The sequence below is a fragment of the Ictalurus furcatus genome, chromosome 4 (assembly GCF_023375685.1).
Source record: "Ictalurus furcatus strain D&B chromosome 4, Billie_1.0, whole genome shotgun sequence".
Lineage (NCBI taxonomy): Eukaryota > Metazoa > Chordata > Actinopteri > Siluriformes > Ictaluridae > Ictalurus > Ictalurus furcatus.
The window spans coordinates 33,878,313-33,903,755 of record NC_071258.1 but is presented as its reverse complement, the minus strand read 5'-3'; the positions used below and the strand labels follow the sequence as shown (position 1 = coordinate 33,903,755).

The 25,443-nt window shown below is 43.4% G+C and overlaps 1 protein-coding gene across 1 annotated transcript in view; it reads right to left on the bottom strand.

Annotated features, from left to right (window-relative positions):
* Window positions 1–25,443, bottom strand: part of chst8 (carbohydrate (N-acetylgalactosamine 4-0) sulfotransferase 8) — an 84,516-nt gene that overhangs the window by 35,981 nt on the left and 23,092 nt on the right. The window contains exon 2 of the mRNA XM_053623712.1: window positions 16,463–16,651. Within this exon, the coding sequence (XP_053479687.1) occupies window positions 16,463–16,640 (178 nt within the window). The 5' untranslated portion in view covers window positions 16,641–16,651. The remainder of the gene's footprint in view (window positions 1–16,462; window positions 16,652–25,443) is intronic.

Below are 25,443 nucleotides of genomic sequence, written 5' to 3'. Positions count from 1 at the left end.
ATGACATTGGATGGCAGTCCATCACAGGACACTTATTCCCACACCGAGTGGCAATTCAGTTCAGCACAGACAGTCCAACCACATGAATGTTTTAGTGAGATGAGAGGAAACCAGAGAACCCAGAGGAAACCAACATGGACATGGGGAGACAGACCGATCTCAGGAGCTCAGGATCAAACCAGGGACCCTGGAGCTTTATAAGCTGGCAATGCTACACGAGACTCCACCATGACGGGGTGGCTTGGAGGTTAAGGTCGGGAGTTCAAGCCCCAGCACTGCCAAGCTCTGGGTTACTGATTGGAAGGTCTGTCATTCAAGCACCCTGAACCTCCCCTAACCCAGCACTGCCAAGCTGCCACCTTGAGCAAGGCCCTTAACCCTCTCAGCTCCAGGGGCACTGTATCATGGCTGACCCCAGCTTCCTGGCATGCTGGCTTATGCGAAGAAAAGAATTCCGCTGTAATGTATATATGATCATTAAAAAATAAAAATGATTATTATTATTATTATTATTATTACTATACTATCATAATAATGAAGAAAAAGTGTTGTCGCCCACCCCACCCCCTCTGTGCAAGAAGAGAACGTCATTGGACGATATATACCACACAAATGTATCCATCGTTTCCTAAACTCATAACAAAGAAAACCTGCATACGTCACTTATCATCTCATCTGCATGACGGACAAAAAGGATGAGAATGAGCGGGCGTGGCCTTCCTTCTGTTATTGCTTTATTTAATTGCGTCTGGCATATGGCACGTCAGTAAATTAACTTCAGAGCGCTAATCAGAGAACAGAGAAAGAGTGCGAGAGAGAGAGAGAGAGAGAGAGAGAGAGAGAGAGAGAGAGAAAGCCTTGCTGTTTGACTGACAGATTCATTTATAATGTATAGCAGCTACTAGGTGAATGAAAGAGGTTTAGAGTTTGACAGCCAATTAAAGACTGAAAGTGAGACGGAGTCGAACAAAGTCACGGCTGATGAAGAGAGAACAGATCTCTGTCTCTCTCTCTCTCTCTCTCTCGGTTACACGCCGGTCTCTCTCTAACGTTAAACTCCCGAACGCTTCAGTTCTAAATTTCAGTGTTTGTCTGTGTGCTGCTCTAAAGGCCAGATGATATAAAACGTGATAAAACAAGGTGTTTTAGTCTAAGGTGGGTTGTGACTGTTTGTGTACTGGATGGACTGGATGCTACCTCCCAGTCCTCATTTTGGGACAAACACACTGTTATGCATTCAGTTTACAATGTGCCCTTGCTGCTCATCTGGGGCGTGTGTGTGTGTGTGTGTGTGTGTGTATGTGCAAAAAGAAAAAAGGTCAGTTTTTATCAGCAGCTTCTGAGACATCCAGTCTTTAGCTGCCACCTGTCACTTCCAGGACAGAAAGAGAGAGAGAGAGAGAGAGAGAGAGAGAGAGAAATAGAGCGAGAGAGAGCAATAGAGTGAGCGAGAGAGAGAAACAGAGAGAGAGAGAATAACTGGCTCCGTCCATTCCTCCTCACGGTGTTAGCGAAAAACCTGTCCTAATTTAATTACCTTCTCATTTCTGATCATTTGCAGCAGATGTGAATTAATCAGAAATGTTAATCCAAACGCTTCCTTGCTCAGAGCTTCACCGAAATGTCGAGCATGAAGCTAAACATATCCAAACACTCGGACTGCTGAAGGACCTGCATACATCCCATGAATTCTTATTAGTAAAATAAGCAGAGTTAGGCTCCAGGCTCCGCCCTGACCCTGTGTAGGATGAGCGGTATGGAAAAACTGATGGATGGATGGATGGATGTGCGGATGGAGAGAGTGATTTTACAGAGTGACATGAATTCCTGCATCAACAACATCAAAGGTCATTTAAATATGATCAACCAATCGATCTTTATCATACCGTATCCCCTAACATTCTTTCATTAAAATGTTTGTCTACTTTCGCTTTGGTTAACGGTTTCCTACATTTCCCACAATGCCATTCAACTACCTGCTGATAATGGTGTAGTGGGATTTAGCCATCGCTTCACCTCATCCTAAAGAGAGCGACGCGGCGGTGCTTTAGTCCTTTAACGATTTGGTCCAGCTGTCTCACCTCCTCACCTGTACACTCTGCTCAAGCAGATCAACTTTCACACTTTCACCGTCAGCGTGACCGTGCTCTTCATCTCGTAGACTGCTAGAGCTAGCTGAGCCGAGTCTCCGCTGTAACTAACTCTGTCGCTGCAACTCTGTCATACAGCCGCATTGCATTCTGGGACTTTGCGTCCAACGTTTGCTGTCTCCGCTTTTTTCGACGGCGGATTTCTCAGAGCATCGCTGAGAAGGGGTGTGTATTTTGCTCAGTAACACACAGGGAGTTGCGAACTTGCGAACTAAAGGTCAGTTGCGGCTGGCGTAAAAATGTCATTCACTCGATCTCCGTTTCTCTTTCTCTCTCCTCGATTATTTCAGATACTCACAGGAAGATGACGAATTGCACAAATGATCCTTACAAAAAAAAAAAAAAAGAAAGAAAACTAAAGCAGAGTCAATTGAGTCAAGAGTTTTGGTGTTTATTCAGTAAAAGATGAACAGAACAGTTGTGTACTTGCAGTTATAGGAGGATTAAAGTGAAACGAAATGAACCTTCCAGAAATCTCATTTATTTTCAGCTGCAGCAGCATTGTGGGTTTGACGTCGGTAGCGATATTGATCTCAGCCAGACATCCTGCCTCACACATCCTGCTATAACGAGCCCACCATCCTGATGCATTCTGAGTAATGAATCATTCACCTAGTCTTACTCTCACCAGTGAGGTCATCAGTGTGCACCTTGGCAATGAAATGCAAAGCACTGAACATCCCGTCACCTCTCCGTAGCTCTCACTGTCCGCGGCTTTTCAAGTTCTGACGATTTTTCGGACGCTAAGGCTTGGGAGACAAAGCCTTGAATGAAGAACGGAGATTCGTGTATTCTGGAGGTGGACTGCTGGCTTTTCAGGGCATCATTTTCAGACGAATGCGATAAGCATCGTAACGTAAAAAAGGACAGTACAGGGAAGCAAGTAACGGGTCGAAAGATTTCAATTCACGTCTGATCCGACATGATTCGATTCAGGTCCGATCTAATATGATTCATTTTGGGATTGCGTTATTGTGCCTGAATTTAACAATATAGGCGCGCATGTCCTTGCAAATAAAGTCATCAATTGCTTTGGCTATTGCCTTCGACCAGCTAGAAGTGTGGGGGTAGCAAGCTCTGAAAGAAACTGCTAATGCTAGCATTAGCTGTTGCATCTAAAGCTCTCTTTTGGTTAACATTACTGTTTTTGTAGGAGTGTTAGAAAAGTTGGTGATGCTGCCAGTTTATTTCACGGCAAGTCTGCGAGGTTGTAAGAGTCGCATTAGTGGAAGTAGTTCCAAAGTTTTGATCTAATGCTCTCTCTTTCTTGTATCGGAGACTGTTGGACTGATTTGAATCAGTTTGAATCCTGGCGAGACCCAAGGGAGCAAAACTGGCAATGCTGTCTGGGTGGGAGGGGCATACTCTCTCTCTCCTGTCAATCACAGCGAGACTAGCCAATCATGGCCATCTGTGAAGTCATGTATGCGAAAGAGGGCCGATAGCGATATCCTTCCAGTGTGTTACGCTGCCCTGTGACGCAGCATGAGGAGCAGTTTAAAAAGATGCTTTTGGCGGGCTTCACGTGTCTTTAAGGAAGCATGTGTTAGCCCTCACCTGCTTGGTACTGTAGTATGTGGGGAGAGCTGGTTAGTAGGTGGGAATTGGCTGGTGATCAAATTAGGGGAGGAAAATAAGTAGTGCTGCACCTAGAGCTCCAAAGTTCAGCAGCCACAGAACTCTGAAGGTACAACAACACGTGCCGCGAGAGGGTCAAGACTGGAGCGCGAATATCAGTCAGTGTGCCGAGAGACAATCCCACAGAATTTAAATCAGCTTTAGCTTTTACACCACGTCCGACAACCACCATCTGAAACACACATCGTTTGATCATTATTCACGTAAATAATGAAATCCATTCAGTAATGGAGGAAAAGTCTTGACCTTTTGTGTCCAATCACGGTCCAATTTATTTGTGTAAGCCAGTGAGTAAGAGAGAGAGAGAGAGAGAGAGAGAGAGAGAGAGAGAGATTTACATTAATATCAGCAATTACATTAATATCAGCCATGACAAAATTCATCACATCAAGTCTCCAGTCAAGAGACTAATAAGGTTTTCGAGCTTTTATGCCTAGAAAGCCTGGCCTTCAAGAACAGCTCTCTCTCCTTTACTGTGTGTATCTCCCTCCGTTTGTTCCCTATTTCTCACTCTCTCTGAAGACACTATACAGCTCACCAACCAGCACTGACTTCAGGCCTCTGCCTTAAAAGCTGCTTTCTTCAGTACTGATGCACTAAAATGATTTCAAATGAGTGGAAGCAATGTAAGTATGAGGTTATGCTCAGCTGTACGCTGCTGACTTTTGAGTCCGTATTTACTTCACACAGCTCACTGTACACAGTAGATCGTTACACCTCTAACATTACAAGGTGCAGCTTTACACAGTCCATCTTTCCACACCTCACTTTAAAGTTCATCTTTACTTTACACTGCTCACCTGACTTTGTGTATCTTTACACAGATCATTTTACACAGTCCATCTTCGGATAGTGCACCTTTACACAGACCATCTATACACAGTCCTCTTTTACACAGCATAATTCATCACAGACCAATTCACAGATCAATTTACACAGTCCATCGTTATGCAGTCCAACTCTCCACACACTGCCTATTGTTACACTGCCTATTGTCCATCTGAAGTCACTGAAGTCTTTACACAATTGAACGTGATAGAGCAAATTCTTACAGAATTTACATTACACAGTCCATCTTCAGGTAGTCCATCTTTACATAACACACTTTATAGAGATCACTTTATACAGTCCGGAATTTTACTTCACAGAATCCATCTTTACACAGCTCACTTGACACAGTTCATCTTTACATAGTACATCTGTGCACAGTCCTTCTTTTAACAGCACACTTTATACAGATCACTTTACACCCTCCTGAATTTACTTTACACAGTCCATCTTCAGATAGTCCATCTTTACAAAGTCCACCTTTACACAGTCCACCTTTACACAGTCAATCTTTACACAGTCCACCTTTACACAGTCCATCTTCAGATAGTCCACCTTTACACAGTCAATCTTTACACAGTCCACCTTTACACAGTCCATCTTCAGATAGTCCACCTTTACACAGTCCACCTTTACACACTCCATATTTACACAGTCCACCTTTACACAGTCAATCTTTACACAGTCCACCTTCAGATAGTCCACCTTTACATACTCCATCTTTACAAAGTCCACCTTTACACACTCCATATTTACACAGTCCACCTTTACACAGTCAATCTTTACACAGTCCACCTTCAGATAGTCCACCTTTACATACTCCATCTTTACACAGTCCACCTTTACACAGTCCATCTTCAGATAGTCCACCTTTACACAGTCCATCTTCAGCAAGTCCACCTTTACACACTCCACCTTTACACACTCCACCTTTACACAGTCCACCTTCACACACTCCATCATTACACAGTCCACCTTTACACAGTCCACCTTTACACAGCATATCTTCAGACAGTCCATATTTACACAATCCATCTTTACACAGTCCACCTTTACACAGTGCATCTTCAGATAGTCCATCTTTACACTGTCCACCTTTACACAGTCCATATTTACACAGTCCACCTTTACACAGTCCATATTTACACAGTCCATCTTCACACAGTCCATCTTCAGACAGTCCACTTTTACACAGTCCACCTTTTCAGTCCATCTTTACACAGTCCACCTTAAGATAGTCCACCTTTACACAGTCCATATTTACACAGTCCACCTTTACACAGTCCATCTCCAGATAATCCATCTTTACACAGTCCATCTTTACACGGTCCACCTTCAGATATTCCACCTTTACACAGTCCATCTTTACACAGTCCACCTTTACACAGTCCACCTTTACACAGTCCATCTCCAGATAATCCATCTTTACAGTCCACCTTCAGATAGTCCACCTTTACACAGTCCATCTTCAGATAGTCCACCTTTACACAGTCCAACTTTACACAGTCCACCTTCAGATAGTCCACCTTTACAGAGTCCATCTTCTGATAGTCCATCTTCAGATAGTACATCTTTACACAGTCCACCTTCAGACAGTCCATCTTTACACAGTCCAACTTTACACAGTCCAACTTTACACAGTCCATCTTCAGATTGTCCACCATTACACAGTCCATTTCTACCCAGCATAATTTATACAGATCAATTTACACAGTCCATCTTTATGCAGTCCAACTCTCCACACACTGCCTATTGTTACACGGTCCATCTGAAGTCACTGAATCACTGAAGTCTGACTCACATGAACTGACTTTTCAGTCTCAGAGGTTCTCTGAATTCAACAGACCAGCAGCAGTTTCACTAAACCCCACCCTGAGAAACTGTAAACCCTAACCACTGTCCCTGAGCTTTCAGCAGGTCTGAAACACAAACCATTTCTACACACTTTTAAAAGTTCTGGAGTGATAAATAACCACAGAACATAAAAACCACTCAGAATCCAGCAGCTTTAAAGGTTAATTGATCATCAAAATGTCATTGCAAAGTATTACATGTTGAAGAGTGCAACTGGAAACACTGTCCACACACACACACACACACCTGCTGATATACTGTGTGCATTCACAGCTCAATGGCAGCCCTTTTAAAAGGCGTTCCAATAAAAAGCTGATTTATCGCTGGTCAACAGAGACTCGTCTCTTCCTCCGGCGTCCCAGCATGCATTATTCAGGACACGGCTAATCACTCTGTAAGTGTGGAGGGGGAAGTGCAGTGGGCCGGGGGCTACATGCTCCTCACACATAAATACAAATACAAGCAGAGGAACACCAAAAAGACGATTTCAGCTCCCTTTGAAAGGAGAATCGTCCCAACGCTTTCTCCGGGAAAGATAAAAAGAGGTGGAGGAGGAGGCGGAGTCTGAGAAATAAGCATGATTAGGGTTGAGGACTGAGCTGATCATCTGACAATGATTTGTAAACGTCTCTGTAGTTGAATTAACCTTGAGCGTTCTGCAGGGTAAGTTCTGCTGGCAGTTTGAGAGTTAGCACAGAGCGTTAGCGGGTCTCAGAGGCGTCACTGTGATGGAGTCGAGTGAACTCTCAGAAACACAACGATGAGAGAAACAGTGAAGGTTTAATATCTCCTGATGATAACACACCCTGGTGATGTGATCAAATGATTACAGTCATGTGGAATGTGTAGAATAAAGGAAACGCACTGAGCTGTGATTAAAAAGGCGGGGAGTGAATCTGTTTCACAGATAATCAGGTTATCCTGAGCCGTTTCCACCTGCTGTCTGTAAATAACCGTCGCGTTGGGACGCCTCTTTTAACTCCTGAATCGAATCGACAGGTTTAATCGAATCGCACTGACGCACGAGAAATAGATTGTGACATGTTTCAGATGTGGTCTATTTCTATAGGAAATATAGAGCTGATTGTAGGGCTGCGAAAACTCACAGACAAAAATAAATAAGAACAATAATTTCCCCAGTACATAAAATATCTGCTATGAAATTCATCATGTAGCAAACGTTCAGTTACTGATCCCGAAATTCATCAATTAAACTTGAGAATGAGCGCTGAAACATCTTCTCTCTAAATCCCCATTTCAACTCGGACTCATTCAGTGGAGCTTCATTTGCATCTACAATATTTATGTATGTACACTGCGTAATCTATAATATCGTAATATAGCAGTATATAAATATATATATATATATATATATATATATATATATATATATATATATATATATAGTATTGTAATATAGTATATAATATCGTAATATAGTAGCATATATATATGTGGTATTGTAATATAGTATATAATATAGTAATATAGTAGCATATATATATATATATATATATATATATATAGTATTGTAATATAGTATATCGTAATATGGTAGTATATATATATGTAGTATTGTAATATAGTATATAATATCGTAATATAGTAGTATATATATATATGTGGTATTGTAATATAGTATATAATATAGTAATATAGTAGCATATATATATATATATATATATATATATATATATATATATATATATATATATGTAGTATTGTAATATAGTAGTATATATATATATATATGTAGTATTGTAATATAGTAGTATATATATATGTAGTATTGTAATATAGTAGTATATATATTTGTAGTATTGTAATATAGTAGTATATATATTTGTAGTAATGTAATATAGTATATAATATCATTAAACGGATTCAAGAGCCGCTGGAACTGAAGCTTCAGTGCTAATGCTATTTGGGAACGCAGCAACCCTTATTCGTCCACGTTGTGTATGATCCGGCGTACACAAATTCTGTGGACATTTTCGCACTCGTTACTACGGCAACCGACATTTAACAATCTTTCTGCTGTTCATGAATAAACTTCTGCTAAAGTTGGTGAGATCGAGGGGACACGTCAATCATGAGGACACATCAGACCAACAGGCAGCCTGACAGTGTGTGTGTGTGTGTGTGTGTGTGTGTGTGTGTGTGTGGTTAACTGTCTCTATCATAATGAATGCATGCTCACTCCTCGCTGTCTTCAGCACTGACAGCTCCATCGACCGAATCACAGTTTAGAGCTACATGAAGACGAGCGCGTGCTGGAGAATTTAGTGTCACTTGAATTTGTTACTGAGACTAAAGTGATGAGTATTTAGAGACGATTTGATGCTGAAGGACTATATTTAAGATCCAGAGCTGTTAATGCAGGTGAATTTGCTTGCAAAATGTGTAAGCTGAAGAAAGACAGAAAAAAACACCTTTACCACAGATGTGAGTGAACGTAAGAGGAAAGATAAACCTGAATCAAAAAGAAATGTAAACGGGTCAAGACCAGAAGCATTTCGTTTTTTTCAGAGCTTCATGATATTTATTCAGCCCCATCACAGTGTTGAAAAATAGACGAGTTGAAATGTCTCTCCCACCTGTAAGCAGGCTCGACAAATCCCTCTATTATATTGGGTTTAAAGCTCGACTCAGTTTTTCACAAAGCTCAGAAATCCTCTTACTCTAAACACTCTGTGCAGAGTCTCTTCACCTCCAGAGCTTCAGCCATCACAGATCTTCAGCTCTCCTGATTCTGATCAGCTGAACGAACCCAAACTCCAGAAGTTCAAATAATAAACAATACAAACATAAAAAACGGAGCCGTGATACAACACTTTATGAGAAGTTTCTCTCAAGTTTTATTCCTGGATTAGTTCCTGGAACCTTTACTCAGATTAATCAGATTACTCAACGTTCTCATCACTGCATGGATTTTTCTGGACAGATGAAGGGATTTAGCGTGAACACCCGGTGGATCGACAGAGGCGGCCCAAACAGCTTTGGAGGACGGACGTCTGGGAGAATGTCGTGTTTAGTGAAGATGGATTTGTCAGCCAGCCTCTGAAAGTTTCAGCGAGCATTTAGTGGCCGCGTCATTTATTTTCTTCGGCTCGCCTCTGAATCATAAAAATGTCACACGCCGACGCGGTCCATCATAAAACCCGAGAACCGCTAAACTCAGAGAACGCATCCATTTCATAGCACATGGCCGCTGTTTCAGGATCGATATCGCCGAGTCCGCGGGGAAAAGCCTCGGATCTAGAGCGAGAGAAAACCGTAAACAGTCTGAATGTCGCCTTTTACTGACTTCCACACTTAGTGATGTTTCTTATGAGTGTAGAGCAGAAAAATGACATTTACACTAACACACACACACACACACACACACACACACACAGAATCCAGTGTGGTTTAGCTACAGCCATTAGTACATCTGCACTCAGGTCAGTCTGAGACGTATTCAGCTTTTTTTACTTTTTAGAAGAAATGATGAGGCCAATGCGGAGGCTTTTAAAGAGAACCAGAGCCAGTTAGCAGAGCGACTCAGAGCCGCCTTACAGGAAATCAGAGGAAGACTGAGAGAGAGAGAGAGAGAGAGAGAGAGAGAGAGAGAGAGAGAGACATCACAGCTTCCTCACATCACCAGCTGCAAAACTTTTAGACAGTTGATAGGATCAGTTCCATCCTAGAAGTTTACACATTTTCAGCATATGTTGTAAGTCGTTGTGGTACCACCAGCTACAGTTCTGTTAAATATTCTGAACAGGAGAGTCAAGATGATGTCATCAAAAGAGCTACAGCCAAAAACACACACAGTCATGGAGAGATGGGAACACACACTCGCTACATCAGCATTTATTCCAATCTGTTTCTATCACATTTCATCACGTCATATTTGTCTTAGCTTTGTAATGAAAGCTCTCTCTCTCTCTCCCTCTCTCCCTCTCTCTCTCTCTCTCTCTCTCTCTCTCTACAGGAGGTCAAAGTTGAGTCTTAGGGAATTGGAAAATATAAACACCAAGCATGTAAGCTAGCCAATGATTGAGACTAATGACAGGCCTATGTAGGGAAGAAAACACTCAGTGTCATGCTATTATAGGTAAATAATCAACAACAGGATGGAGTGATGAAGCAGAGTTACTGTTATCACTTTAAAGTTGATTATTCTCCATACACGTCCATGTGAAGGAGCTGTTACTACAGAAACATCAGGGTATTAGAACGAGCGAGGTATAAAGCTGAGGTATAAAGCCTGCTCACACATAGCTGTAAATCTTTTCTTTCCCAGTCATTTTTCTCTCTTCATTTTTGCTCCTTTTCTTTCTGTATCATTATCTCTCTCTCCATCATGCCCATGGAGGAGGTGAGCGTCAGTAAGAGACTCTTGCCCTGCGACTCCTCTTCCTCCTGTCAGAAGAAGAACCTTTCACCAACTGACAGCTCGTTCTCTCATCGTCTTTTGTCCTTCCAGACGAGGCGGGACGCACAGATATCTCAGAGATGGAAAGAGAGATGAGGATCCTCCACTCCTCCATTGTCCTCAAAACAGGTTTCATTGCAGTTATTTCTCTCACAGGCTCCACATGAGGAAACTGCCTCCATCTGAATGCTGTTTTCTGGATACAGCTTTAATTAAACATATACACTGTGAGAACCTTAGAGCGTTTAACTAGGGTTTTCTGTGTAAAGGTGTGCTCTGGATTGAGGAGGTGTGCCAGGAAAAAGCCTTTGCTGTCTAAAAAGAACATTAAAGCAAGACTACAGTTTGCCAATGAGCATACAGGCAAAGTCCAGGCCTTTTGGAATAATGCGCTCTGTAAAAACGAATCAAATATAGAGTTGTTTGGTCACAGTAACAGCAGACATGTTTGGCGCAGACCAAAGACAGCTTTTCAGGAGAAGCACCTCATACCAACTGTGAAGCACGGTGGTGGAAATATTATGGTTCGGGGTTGCTTCACTGCCTCACGGACCGGAAGGTTGCATTCATTGATTCAACTATGAATTCTGCATCATATCAACGAGTTTCAACAGAATAATGAGCCTAAGCACATGAGCAAATCCACCAAGGAACGGCTCAAAAAGAAGTAATGGAGGGTTCTGAAATGGCCGAGTCAAAGCCCGGGTTTGAATCCCAAAACTTGTGGAGGGACCTGAAACGTGCGAGAAGGGCTATTGCATAGAGGAGTAGCCAAAAATTCCAGCAAGCCGATGTCAGAGATCGGTGGACAATTATGCAAAATGCCTACAAGAAGTTCTTTCTGCTAAAGGGGACAATACGAGCTTCCGAGGTCAAGGGTGTACTTACTTTTTCCACAGAAGAATATCAAATCTATTGATATTTCTGTCGAATAAATGATAGTCAGTTTTCCTTGTGGTTTTCATCAATAGGCACTGTTTCAAAGATGATCAAATGTTTGCTTGTCCAAATATGTTTTTAAAAAGCCCATTTCCATGGGGTGTACTTATTTTTTCACACGACTGTACGTTTTGAGAGAAATTTTTGTTGTGAACACTGACATCACGGAGAACGTTCACTGCAGTTCTGCATGTTGTGAATGTGCCAGGACTCTCTCGACTTCTGATCAGTTCAGAGATTTCAGACAAGACTCAGGCGAATGCTTTGTATGGACTTCTCTGCAGCTCATTACGCAGCTCTTATAGTTATTCCTGAGGTGTTTGACATAACAGGTTATGACACACTATCACTGTGCTGGCTGCTCAAGAGAGTGTTTTCAAATGGCTTTCGCATTTGTGTGTGGATGGGAATATTTTTGAAAAAGCTTTTCATTTAAATGGGAATGGAGGGTGAAAGCTAAATTTTCAAATGTTTCTGTATACATGTGGGCAGAGCCTCAGGGAAATGTCTTAAATTACACATTTTCCTTTCTCTCTCTTTCTCTCTCTCTCTCTCTCTCTCTCTCTCTCTCTCTTTTTCTGCATCTGTGTCTCGTCTGTATGGAGACATTAACCCTGGAGAAGCAGTGACGTGTTCAGTCTGTGATCATATTGACAGAAGAACCAAAAACCTTAGAGGTTGGTGAGTGAAGCTCAATTTTTTTTCTGGTGGAAGATCACTGAGGAGGTTTTCCACCGAGTTCCACATCGCCACTGAGCCCGGTGGTCTCTCTGTCACTGTCAACGCTTACTCTTCTCTCACTGCTTCACGGTTTCATTAGTTATTTCTCCTATATTTCCTCAAGGTCATCAAAAGAAAAAGAAAAACAAAAACAAACACAGTTTACATTTTCTCTCTTACAAATAATCCTGTCATTTTTCCTTTCAAAACAGCAGCTGATAAAAAGCTATCTGAGATTTTGTACGGGGAAAAATACTTGAGAAATGTGTAGATAATAGAATCTGTGATGATCACTATTAATATCGATGAATCTTTCATCTCCTACCATGAAGGTCTGTATAAGACGGGAGGCTACAGCACATTTAAAAGGCGGGCTCTTACTGGTGTCATGTGAGTGATGGTATTTGGATGTTGTTCACCGAGACAAAATTATAGCCGATATTTTATTGTACATTCTGTCTTCTGTTCCATCATCTTTATTACTTAATTAAGAGGATTATTGTCAATTAAGAGAGTGATGGAAAATTCTGTACGGAAAAAAATGGCAATACAGATTTTTAAAATAAATTTATGCAGCAGTCGTCTTTTGCAGGCACATTGCTGTGGGATACGGAGAACGACCGGGTAACAAGTGATTGTCTACACCTGTGTGCAGTTAATGAGTTTTTTTCTGCTCTGTGTTGCCGTGAGAGTGAGAGAAGATAAACTCTGGAAATAGCTGACACAGACTGTCTCGGTGAGCTTAACCATTCACAGAATGATGACATGGAACAAAAATGCTGCCATTAGCAAAATTCATAAGCATTGTTAACATGTCGATTCATTTGACCGCTTGAATCATGTCCGTAAAGTCTACTAAAACTTGAACAGATTTCCACTCTGTTCTCTTAATTGTCTCATTATTGATTGTGCTTCATCAACAGGATTTCCTGTAATGCCTGGGTGGAGACAGAGAAGCCCCTTTTCCCAGCAGCCATTATCCTGTTTTAAAAAACGGATATTTTTACCTAGAGCAGAACATTTTTCTATAAACCTGGTGTCTAACACTTGACCCTGACAGTGCAGTGTGTGTTCCTGAGTGTAAACAGCTGTAGCAGATTGATTTGGGTGTGTTTTGCAGTTCATTCACTCAAGTGAAACTGAAGAGATTGTTTGGGACAGATTTGATAATGATTGACAGATTTGTCTGGTGTGTGTGTGTGTGTGTGTGTGTGTGTGTGTGAGAGAGAGAGAGAGAGAGAGAGAGAGAGAGAGAGAGAGAAACTGAGCTGTGGCTCCAAATCAATGCATAATTAAATATAAATGATGAATCAATATGAAATCTCTCATTCTGAAGTGGATGAAGTGTGTGTTCACGTTGATATTTTCTTATACTCCCCTAACTCCTAGCACACTTAGCCATTGTACAAGGACAGCATTGAGGGGTAGAGTAAAGGGTCACAGCAGGGGATAGAGTGGAATGGTAACGTGTAGGGGTAGGGTTGGGAAGGTTATGGTAAGGGGTAGGGTAGAGGGACAAGTTGTAAAGGTAGAGTGTAGGGGTGGAGTGGAAGGTTAGGGTGAAGGGGTAGAGTGGAGGGCTAGGGTTTGGAAAGGTAGGATGAGGGGTAGGTTAGAGTGACAGTGTGGAGGGTCAGAGTGGATGGGCAGGGTGGAGGGGTAGAATGGACGGGTAGGGTGGAGGTGTAGAGAGGAGGGGTAGAGTTGGGGGTAGAGTGGAGGGTTAGGTTGGAGGGGTAGGATTTGGACGGTTATGGTGAGGGTTAGGGTAGAGGGACAGGGTGGAGGGTTGAGTTAAGGGCTAGAGTGAAGGGGTGGAGTGGAATGTTAGAGTGGAGGGGTACGTTTTGGAAAGTTATGGTGAGGGGTAGGGTAGAGGGACAGGGTGGAGTGGTAGAGTGGAGGGCTTGAGTGGAGGGGTAGGGAGAAGGGGTAGGGTGGGGTGGAAGGGTATAGAGGAGGGGTAGGGTGGAAGGGTAGTGTGAAAGGGTAGGGTGGAGGGGCAGGGTGGAGTGGTAGGGTGGAAGGGTAGAGAGGAGGGACAGAGGGGCAGGGTGGAAGGGTAGAGTGGAGGGACAGGGTGGAAGGGTAGGGAGGAGGGGCAGGGTGGAAGGGTAGAGAGGAAGGGTAGGGAGAATGGGTAGGGTAGAAGGGTAGAGTGGAGGGGTAGGATGGAAGGGTAGAGAGGAGGGGCAGGGTGGAAGAGTAGAAGGGAGGGGTAGGGTGGAAGGGTAGAGAGGACAGGTAGGGTGGAAGGGTAGAGTCGAGGGGTAGGGTGGAATAGGGTGGAGAGGTTAACTGAATCTAATAGTAATGGAGGATCCTCATCCTCATCTCCACAAACGCCAAGTTCCCCAGCCATCTCAAATCCTCCTTCATCTTCTTCACCATCATCACAGAGGAGACACACTCAGTCATGCCAGCATGGCTCTTTTCTCTTTATTTTATGTTTTTTCTTTCTTTCTTTGTGCCAGCTGCGGTAGCTCTCACTCGCTTTCTCTTTCTCATATCTCTCTTCAGCACTTTGTCAGTCTGATCACTCAAAGTATCTGCTTTTATTCTCTCTCTCTCTCTCTCTCTCTCTCTCTCTCTCTCTCTCTCTCTCATGCTGTTATAAACTTCTCTGTTTCCTCTCAGCTCTTCTGGATCTGGCAGATGTCCATCAAGACAATATGGATGGCACTGAATGGCTGCTTTTTTCTCTATCTTTGTGTCTGCAGGCTACAGATACCAGCATTTCATTCACATAATTTTTCTGCTGCACAACATGAACTTCACTAATTACTTCAGAAGAGAATAAACAGTACATTGACAAACTGTTGATAAAGTATATTGTGTACTTTCCCCCTGAACTGTTGATTCCACTTAAACTGGCAGAAAAATGATCAATCTGTGTTCTCCAGATGTATTTATCCCACAAGCAGCTTCTCATCCCGTTCTGGAGAACCTCAAAGAGTAGGTTACGTTTTTACTGTTGAAGTCACACTTTAACTTTGTTCTGTAGCAACATCTATAAGCACAGACAAAACGAAACTGACCTTATAACACGAATAGACTGTAGGTTGAAAGACTGCCAGCTGAACTGAGTATCAGAGACGTGAGATGTAAAGTGTACATAATGGTTTTTATCCTGTCTGCCTGTGCTGTAATCACGGCTTTTATTTCAGAAAGACTCTCCATTTGATCCAATTTACAGAGAAGCTCAGGAATAAACAGAGCAGAGCCGTGTTTATGGATTACAAGCTCATAATGCAGGAGAGTCAATAGCAGGTCGTTCCAGCTGATGACTCGGAGAGACACGGAGAAAACGAGAGATAAGGAGACTGGGGCAGATGAGTGGCAGCAACAGAGAGGAAGGAAGAGCAGAAACAGGATAAGGTGACAGATTGGATTTACTCGATAAGAGAGAACGAGGTGAAAGGCCTATTGGGTTTCCAGTGAGTTTAGGACAGAGAGTGCGCTCTTTGTTTCTCTTTGTGCTACGTTCAAACACTGAACTAAGTAGGACTTTGTGACATTTCCCTCCTCACTTCCATGTGTTTGAATCTTGTCACTGTAACGTTTCACCTGCGTCAGGTGCAGTTCAGACGTGATTGTCATTGCCATTATGTTTAAAAAAAGAAAAGTTGTAGCCTCCTGATTTACTGAAACACACGCTGTAGCAGATGGGGCCGTGGTTTGGTATCAGGCCGCAAGGTGATGGAGGATGTTTGAGGATGTACCAAAGGGATGATACCTGAGGCATTTATCCTTTCCCTCTCTCTGGCTGTGAGTAGGGCTGCTCAAGAAATCATTTCTAAAAAGTGGTGGTTCAATACTGCATGTGTGTCTGTGTGTGTGTGTGTGTGTGTGTGTGTGTGTGTGTGTGCGCGCGTGTGTGTGTGTGTGTGTGTGTGCTAACTGAGTAACTGACCTGGTCCCTGTTGTTGCACCATGTCTGATAGATCCTGCAGGTGGATGAAGAGCACCAAACCTCCTGCGCCAAACAGCAGAACAAACCAGAAAGAGCAGGAAAGCTTTGGCCGAGACCCCCGACGTGACCCACGCCTCCCTCTCACAGCCTCCAGCACTTTACAGTCCACCCACAGCATCGCTATACACACTAGAAAATGAGAAGAGAGAGAGAAATAAGATGTTGGTGAAGAGACAAAGTGACGGTGTCTAATCAGGTGGTGAGGTTGCACGTGTTAAACAAGATGTGAGTTATCATGTGTTGGTCGTTTACTTATAAAAATTATCCAATACCAACATCCGACATGTGACGTAAGCCTAGTGTACAGTGTCACACTAATGAAGAAACTACACAAAAAGATAGTGATCTGGATATATTTCATGATTAATAATGACAGTCGAAGCAGAGCAGACTGCAAACTGAGCTCTGTAAAAATATCAAGAGGAGGAACTATATCATCTCCCTACAATACAAGTGAAAAAACATCTTAAACATAAAACATAAAGCTGAGGGGTCCATCACTAGGAGCAAACGCAGACTATGTGAGAAAATGTGCCGACAGATGATGCAATGTGAGTGAAAATAACAGTGAAAATGTTCTAGCACGTTGTTGTTGACGATCAGCCGCTCTCGTCATTGACAACGATGCAATAAAAACGTCTGGGTTACGCATGTAACCCTGTTCCCTGAGAAGGGCACTCAATGTTGCGTGAACTTCACGCTGTGGGAAGTGCCATTGCACATGACCGGTATCTGAAGTCTGTTTGAAATCCCATCTATTTATAGGTCTGCCATGGTCAGGTGTCGTGGCATTTCATGCGTCACGTGATTATAAAACGGCACCTGTAAACCACTACATCAGCCTCTATTAACTAAAGCAAAGACGCGATTCACAGGCATGCTCCAGTATGACAAAGCTACACAACGTCTAGTTCCCTTCTCAGGGAACAGGGTTAGATGCGTAACCAAGACATTAGCTTTCTAAGGGAACTCAACGTTGTGTAAGCGTCACACTGTGAGAATGAGTGTCCACTCTGTCATATTAAGGGTGTGGCCTGTTCAAAGGGTCTGAGCCCGAGGGTCACTGCAAGACACTTGAGCCTGGGGTGGAATCCATGCCCAAGCAGTAACGTTGAACGAATGTGTGCTGCATAGACTCACATCCTGCACACACATCCTGTGTGCACACACATCCTTTGGATAAAGCCTTCAAGGAGGCGGCCCCCCCAGTGGAATGAGCCGTTATGCCCAGAAGCGTAGCGAGACCACGCCTCATAAGCGCTAGAGATTGTCTCCACTATCCAATTAGAGATGCGCTCTTTTGACACAGCACCACCTCTACTGTTGCTGCCAAAGCAGACCAGCAACTGCTCCGACTTATGCCACTGGTTGGAGCAGCAAGCATAAGTACAGAGAGCCCTTACTGGCCACAGTAGGTGCAATTTCTCTTGTTCCGGTGTGAGGAATGGAGGAGGACAGAAAGCCTGCAACACTACCGGCTGGGAAGCAGACCTAGGTACTTTAGGAATATAATCTGGCCTAGGATATAGGAAAGCCTTGGCTAATCTCGGGGCAAAGTCAAGGCAGGAAGAGGCAACAGAAAGAGCTTGTAGATCTCCTACTCGCTTGAGAGATGTCAGAGCCAGCAGAAGAGCTACCTTTAGAGTCAGAATCTTCTCTGAAACTGGCTCTAAGGGCTCAAATGGGGCACCTGACAGACCACAGAGAGTTCCCAGGAAGGTATGCATGGTCTGCAGATGGGCCTCAGCCATTTGACACCACACATAAACCTTGAGGCTCCATAAATAGGGGTGTGACTGGCCAAAATGGTGGCCACATAGATCCATAATTGAAGAAGGAGCCAACCTGCTGAGAAACGTTCCTGTAAGAACTCCAGGACTACTGTGTCTACTGACATTTCTCACACTACGAGACAAAAAGTCACCACTTGAGCACATACAATTTTCTCGTGGATGGTTCTCTAGCATTCAACATGGTCTCTACAACCTTGGTTGAGAGTACAGAATCCATGAGCTGGTGACCCTCAGGGGCCAGACGGTGCCACTCAGGCGCCAGACCCACAGTTTCTATAGTTCCAGTTGAGGGTGATAAATCAACCCTCTTGCTTGAGATAGTAGATCCCTGCGAAATGTATGAAGGTTCAACAGGGGAGTCCAGCGGGGAGACTTTATCCTTATCCCCGATTCCTGAGAGGTTGAGCCATAGGTGCCTCATATGATGGACCGTTTGCTTGGTCAACCAAAGGGATGAATCTATGGTACGGCAAAGCTCCACCACTGCCTCAGGCCCAATTCCATCACCGCTGTCAAGCTCATTCAGCAGGTCTGCTTGGTAGGTCTGCAACACTGACATTGTATGCAGTGACCCACAAGTGAGACCAACCAACGCTGAGGTGCCCTTACAAGGATTGGATGGCAAAGCCCCCCTACCAAATTCCCTGCCATCGATGGAGAGAGGTAGATCGCAAGTGCCTCCTCCACCTTTAGTATAGCCAAATACCTGTACTGTTCATTCCCATGATGGCCGAATAATCGGATGTTATAAATAAGGCTGGTGTATGGTTTTCCCTAGAAGCGCAATATTTCATCATGCACTTCTTGAAAAAGGGGAGGTTTCTGAAGTGTGAGGGAGTTTTTAATTTCATGGGGGAGAAAGCACTTGTCCAGCCTGCTACGAGCCACTTCCTCTTCACTGGGCCAGTCTAAATTCAACTTTTCTACAGCCCTAGTGATCACTTCAAGCAGCTACATGATTGAGAGCTGCTCTCCGTTTTTGGTGCACTGGCTCCCCCCTCTGGCTCCTCGGAGTCAGAGAGGGTGGGTTAACTCTCCATACCGGAAGGAGGAGTCGCGATGTGAGCTCCAAAACCTGGAAGCGGAGATTCAGATCCAGAGGACAGGGCAAGAGATCTCATCTCCGGTTCGTTCTCCAGATCCATAAGGGATCCCCAGGACCAGAGCTGTGAGGTTCAGAAACCAACTCACTTCCTCTGAGAAGAGAGTGAGCTGAGAGCAGAGCTGTCTAAATGTGAAGCGTTCACAGTACATGCAGTCAGCCCCCAAACACTTCACACAGAAAGTGTTTCGGTCCATCCCCAAAATAAAATGGGAGCACAGAGTAACACACTCTCTGAATTCTCTCTGACACATACTCGCAGAGGTATATATATATATATATATATATATATATATATATATATATATATATCCTTTTCTGAAAAATTGAGCGGGACTGAAGAGTTTTTAGGAGCATTCACACAAACAACTGACATGCTGTCTTTCGCTTGAAGTTAATAAGGCTGGTGACGTGGTTTACAGGTGCCATTTCATAATCACGTGACGCACTAAATGCTACATCACCTGACAACGGCAGGCCTGCAAATAGCCATGATTGCACACAGACTTCAGATACCGGAAATGCGCGAGGGAACTTCCCACCGTGTGAAGCTCACGCAACGTTGAGTTTCCTTTGAAAGGGAACAAAAACATACTTTACATACAGCTGTACAGAAGCGAGTTCCCAAAGCGGAACAAAACTCGCTCTTCTCCACTACAACTTGATTTGATCCCAGACAATTAATGTAGATCTCTAATGCACTTCATTTTTTATTAAAATCCACTCACCCATGTTAGAAATAATGAGCCTTGTAGCCTCATGACCGATTAATACCAAGTAGGTTACTCATTTTGGGTATCAGTATCGACATGTACCAAAAACATGTACTCGCACTCAGTCTGAAAATACTGGTATCTGTGCATCCCTAGTGGTACTGACACTGCATCTTAAATAAACTGTCGATTTTCATTTCATACTGTGATCATTATTTTTTTTTTTTAGCAATTAAGTCCCAATCAGGTTTCGCGATCTCGTGCACTGCTGTTTCTTGTGAATGTTGGTGAAGACACGGTCCCTTTGTAATCCAGCACCTCACCTGAGCTGTCTGTGGACACAAAGCCACCGTTATTCCCTGCTGTTATCCAAATTAAACACACCCCACATTCACAATCCTGTTTATACACGTGATAACACGTCATCTTCTAGCAGTAGTCGTGTCCTTACACACGTGATGTGTACAGTCATGTGCTTCGTCATCTGAAGTCTACATTGAATCGTTTTATCTTTCACATTTTAAATAGTAAATGGAGTCGGTTCATTGCCTCCGGCTGCACTGTGATTTTGCCAGTCTGCCTCGTGTTTAAACAGAATGAAAATCAACAAAAAGGTGTGTGTTATGGAGCGGCCGGTCAGTCAGCTAATGGCCTGCAGGAAGTCTGATAGACAGACGGCTCATTAATCAAAAACAGATCAGAGCTAATTGTCTTTATTTCACAGGTCTCTACTGATCTGAGATCAGTTAAACACAGCCACACAAACCCAGCAGATAGAGATTAGAAATGATCATGGGATTAATGATGCATTACATTGAGCATTCAGATTATACTCACGCTGATCGTGCGTGTCACGTGCTTAGACTTGTGAGAGAAGGTAGATGGACGGATGGAGGCCTACACCGCCTTCCCTGAGAAAGTAACTTCCTCTTTATCTCGACTCAGGAGATGTTTTTCCATTACGCTCACATGCTATCCGTACGAATAACACATTCTCCAATCCAAAAACACCACGCTGGAGCTACAAACAGCTGTGTGATTTCAGACACGCCCCCTCGAGAGTCACGCCAGCAGGGTTGCGTTGTTTACACCAATTGGTCTAGTTTTAAAACAGCAAATAAGAATTGTTTCCAATGCAAAGACATGGAATAGGAAGAAAAATGCAGCGTCCTTTTCTCATTCCCAAACTTTTTTGGGATAGTTTCTGGGCTTTTCGTGCGGTTTTTGAGATGCAGATGAGGTGGAAATTTTGCTGAGATCTGGAAACTCTACACGAGAGTGCACATTAGTTGTCTTGGCCAGAATTCGAATGTTTAATTAGCCATGTTTAATTCCGTTACATTCTAATGAGCAACTTTTGTTTCGTTACACGCTACATTAACTTTCAATTACTGTACCTTTATAATTCTGCATGCTTTAATCGACTGAAAATGGAAAATCAGACCGATTTTAACCTGAGAACAACCAGCTAAAGTAAAAGTATATACAAATGGCTGTTTTTGACTGTAATCATTCCTGCCATCTCTTATTTCCACTCTCACCTGTGTCCAGACCGCCGATGTGAGGATTTCAGCACCAAGTACAGGGACACACTAAGCACATGGGACAGTGCACATGGCCTGGGGCAAAACCACAAAGAAACACTCAAAGCTCGATGGAAATTACTGTCACTTTCCTCCCCGATTGTTCCCAGCTGGCAGCTCATCACAGGAGCAATGAAAAGACTGCTCATGGGAGGAGGAAGAGGACCGAAGCACAGTGATTGTAGGAAACCGAGCAGTAACCTTTGTCTCTTCCCCTCACCGAATTTCATTACATTTACATTTACATTTACTCATTTAGCAGACGCTTTTATCCAAAGCGATTTACAAACGAGGAAATACAAGCGGAGTGATATATCAAGCGGAGAACAATACAAGTAGTGCTACTGTACTCGATTTTAGACTGAGTTCTAGAGAAGAGAAGTGTGCAGAGTAGAGGTGTAAGACCCAGTGTGAGTGCAGAATTTTTATTCATTTTTTATCGGGGGAGGGGTTTGGGAGAAGTTCAGGGTTAATTAAATGTTCACAGAAGAGGTTGGTCTGTTTTGGGCCATTTTTTTGAAGATGGTGTCAGATTCTGATGTCCGGATTGAGGTTGGAAGTTCATTCCACCACTGAGGGTCAGTTTGAAGGTTCTGGAAAGGGACCTCATGCCTCGCTGAGTAGGCACTACCAGGCATCCCAAAGCTTGAGTTCACAGCAAGACGTAGCGATGACTTGACCAACACAGAAAGTCCTGACCGATACAAAATCAGAGATTCTCTCTTCTCATCCCATCCATGAATAAATCATATTACTCACATTACACGTTCAGAATTTAAAAACATTGCGTGTAATCAGACTACTTGTTAATAGGAATAAATTACAGACTCACACACACTCACACACATCGAAAAGCCAGTATTATCAGCCCTCTAATTGATTTACTGTAAGTTCCCTTCCTGCAGCAGGAATAATGAAAAGGTGTGTAAGTGAAGCGTCCTCTCGATCTGCCTTTCATTAGCACACAGTGGAGCTTCTCTACACTCTCGTTAACACACACTCTCTCTCCTGAGAGATCCACTGGGGCTGACTGTCTCTGTGTGCTTCTACTGACCAAATCGAGGGTAAATTTCCTGAACGCCAGTCGTAAGAGACACCAGAGTCCAATAAACCTTTATTTCTTTACTTAGCAGACACTTCTGTATGAAGTTCCAAACTTTAGAATCCGATCCAGCTGAAAACGTACAGCTTAAGGCTCGCTAGCAGTGCTGAGGTTGGAACGAATTATCCTTCTGGTCACCAACACACAACTTGTAGAGAAGGCAGAGCCAGAGAGCATGAGGAAGGTGGAGTCATTTACATCCCAGAGCACTGGTGTCAGTGGTTATTGGGTGTGGAGAAGCAGAGTGAATATCACGTGTGGTTTATCACTTTAGGGACGAGATCTTTGCTGGTAAAGTAAGAGTACAAGGTGTAGATCATGATTATCAGAATCCTAATGCAGCCTCTCTCTCTCTCTCTCTCTCTCTCTCTCTGTGTCTGAGTTTTCCCCCACTTTATGTGTAACACACACCTGACAGAACAAATCAATCCTCCTCAGTGCACCCGGCTAACAAGTCACGCAAGCAGATGTGTGCTGGTCTCTCTCTCTCTCTCTCACACACACACACAGAGACACTGAGTGACAGTGTGAAGAAGATTGAGTGGCTTCTGACACAAATAAATCCAGGATAAGATATGATCTTGTAACTCTATAATCACTGATGAGAAAGGAGTATAGCATGTACAGTTGCAATCAAAATGATTCAACCCCCATTGCAAATCAGGTTTACTGTCAAAATGTACAGACTTTCATCTGTTTGCGATGAACAAATAAAACAAAAGCAACTGAAATAGTTCAACACAGCGAATGCTTCAATTGGTTTCAACAAATTCAACTGAAAATGCAACTTGTAATGATTTCTCCAATCTCAAAATTATTCACCCCCTAAATAGAAGCTCTAGAAATAGAATCCATAGAAACAGCGTGAATATGCAAAACAGGTGTTGTCTCACATGAACCTGAACTGGCTAGTGGTAGAAAATGCATGAAATACCCGGACGGGGTAGAAAAAGGAAGCTATCAGCGGCTGCAAGCAGATTTCTGAGAAGGCAGGTTGTACAAAACCCTCGAGTGACTGTAAAAGACCTGCAGAAAGACTCGGTGTAACAGCACTGAGGTTTCAGTGAGCACAGTAAGGTGCGTACTAAACGCAGAAGGTTTCAATGCCAGAACTCCAAGACGTTCACCACTACTGACCCAAAAGCACAAGAAAAGTCTCAAAATCATATCAATAATCCACAGAAGTTTTGGGATTCTGTTCTGTGGAGCGATGAAACAAAACTGGAACTTTTCAGCACGATGGATCAGGGTACGTCTGGAGGAAGAAGAATGAAGAAAGAACACTCTATCCACAGTCGAGCATGGTGGTGGCTCGGTGATGCTCTGCGGCTGCTTTACATCCTCCGGCACTGGAAACCTGCAGCGTGTGGAAGGCGAGATGGATTCATTGAAGTATCAGGAAATCCTAGGAGAAAACGTCATGCCATCTGTGAGGAAGCTGAAGCTTGGGCGTCACTGGACCTTCCAACAGGACAATGATCCCAAGCATACCTCAAATTCCACCAAGGCTTGGTTACAGAAGAAGTCCTGGAAGATTCTACAGGGCCATCACAGTCACCTGACACCAGAAAATCTCTGGTGGGATTTGAAGAAGGCGGTTGCAGCACGCAAACCCAAGAATATTACTGAACTGGAGGCCGTTGCTCATGAGGAACGGGAGAAGATTCCTCAGGAACGCTGCCAGAAACTGGTGTCTGGCTTTGCATCTTGTTTGCAGCAGGTCATAACAGCAAAAGGAGCTCTACTAACTACTAAAGCCATTAAACTGACCATGATCTCTGGTTGGGAGGGGCACTCTTTCTCCCCTGTCAATCACAACATCACTAGCCAATCATGGGCAACTGTAATCTCAGGCATGTGGAAGCGGGTAGATAGCGTATGAGTGTGTTGTGCTGCCCTGTGATGCAGCATGGGCAGTAATTAGAAAAAATGCGATTGGCTGCCTTCATGTGTCTTGGCGGAATCACGTGTTAGCCTTCACCCTCTCCAGTTAGTAGTCAGTTATGTGATAAGGGAGAACTGATTGGGGTGTCCTTATAAACAAGAAAAACTGTGGACTCCACTACACTCGATCATGACTCTACACTAAACTGGACCCGAGAAGCGAGTACAAGAGATAACTAGAGGACAACATATTTCGTCCTTGTTCTCTGTGACCCCCTCCACCATTTTGTCATTCCCTATATTGAAGTCATTTGGCGTCCTTGGTGAAGCACAACAGTTATATAACATTGGAACTGGTGTAGAATTTGGATAAATGACACGTTCATCTCACGACAGCACACAGCAATGCCCCACTTCCCCAGAATACTAATGCCATGTTGTGTTTGTGTTTTAGTTATTCCACCTTGCCAAGCTTTATGTTCCTTTGTTATCACTCGCCGTTTCATCTGTGTCTCCTTGAGCCATTTATTAGTTCAGTGGGTCTCTGCCTTTGTAGCTCCCTTGTTGCGTGTTCTTGTCTGTTGTTTGGTTTTTACGCCTTGAAGTTACTTTGTTGTTGTACTTTGTGCAATGGATCCCAGTGACAAGCTGTTAAATAGTGCATATACATAAGATACCGAGCGGTAAACCTTGCATCAGGATACAGAGGTAAACCTCACAGAGCAAGGTGATTGGTTCAAAAAC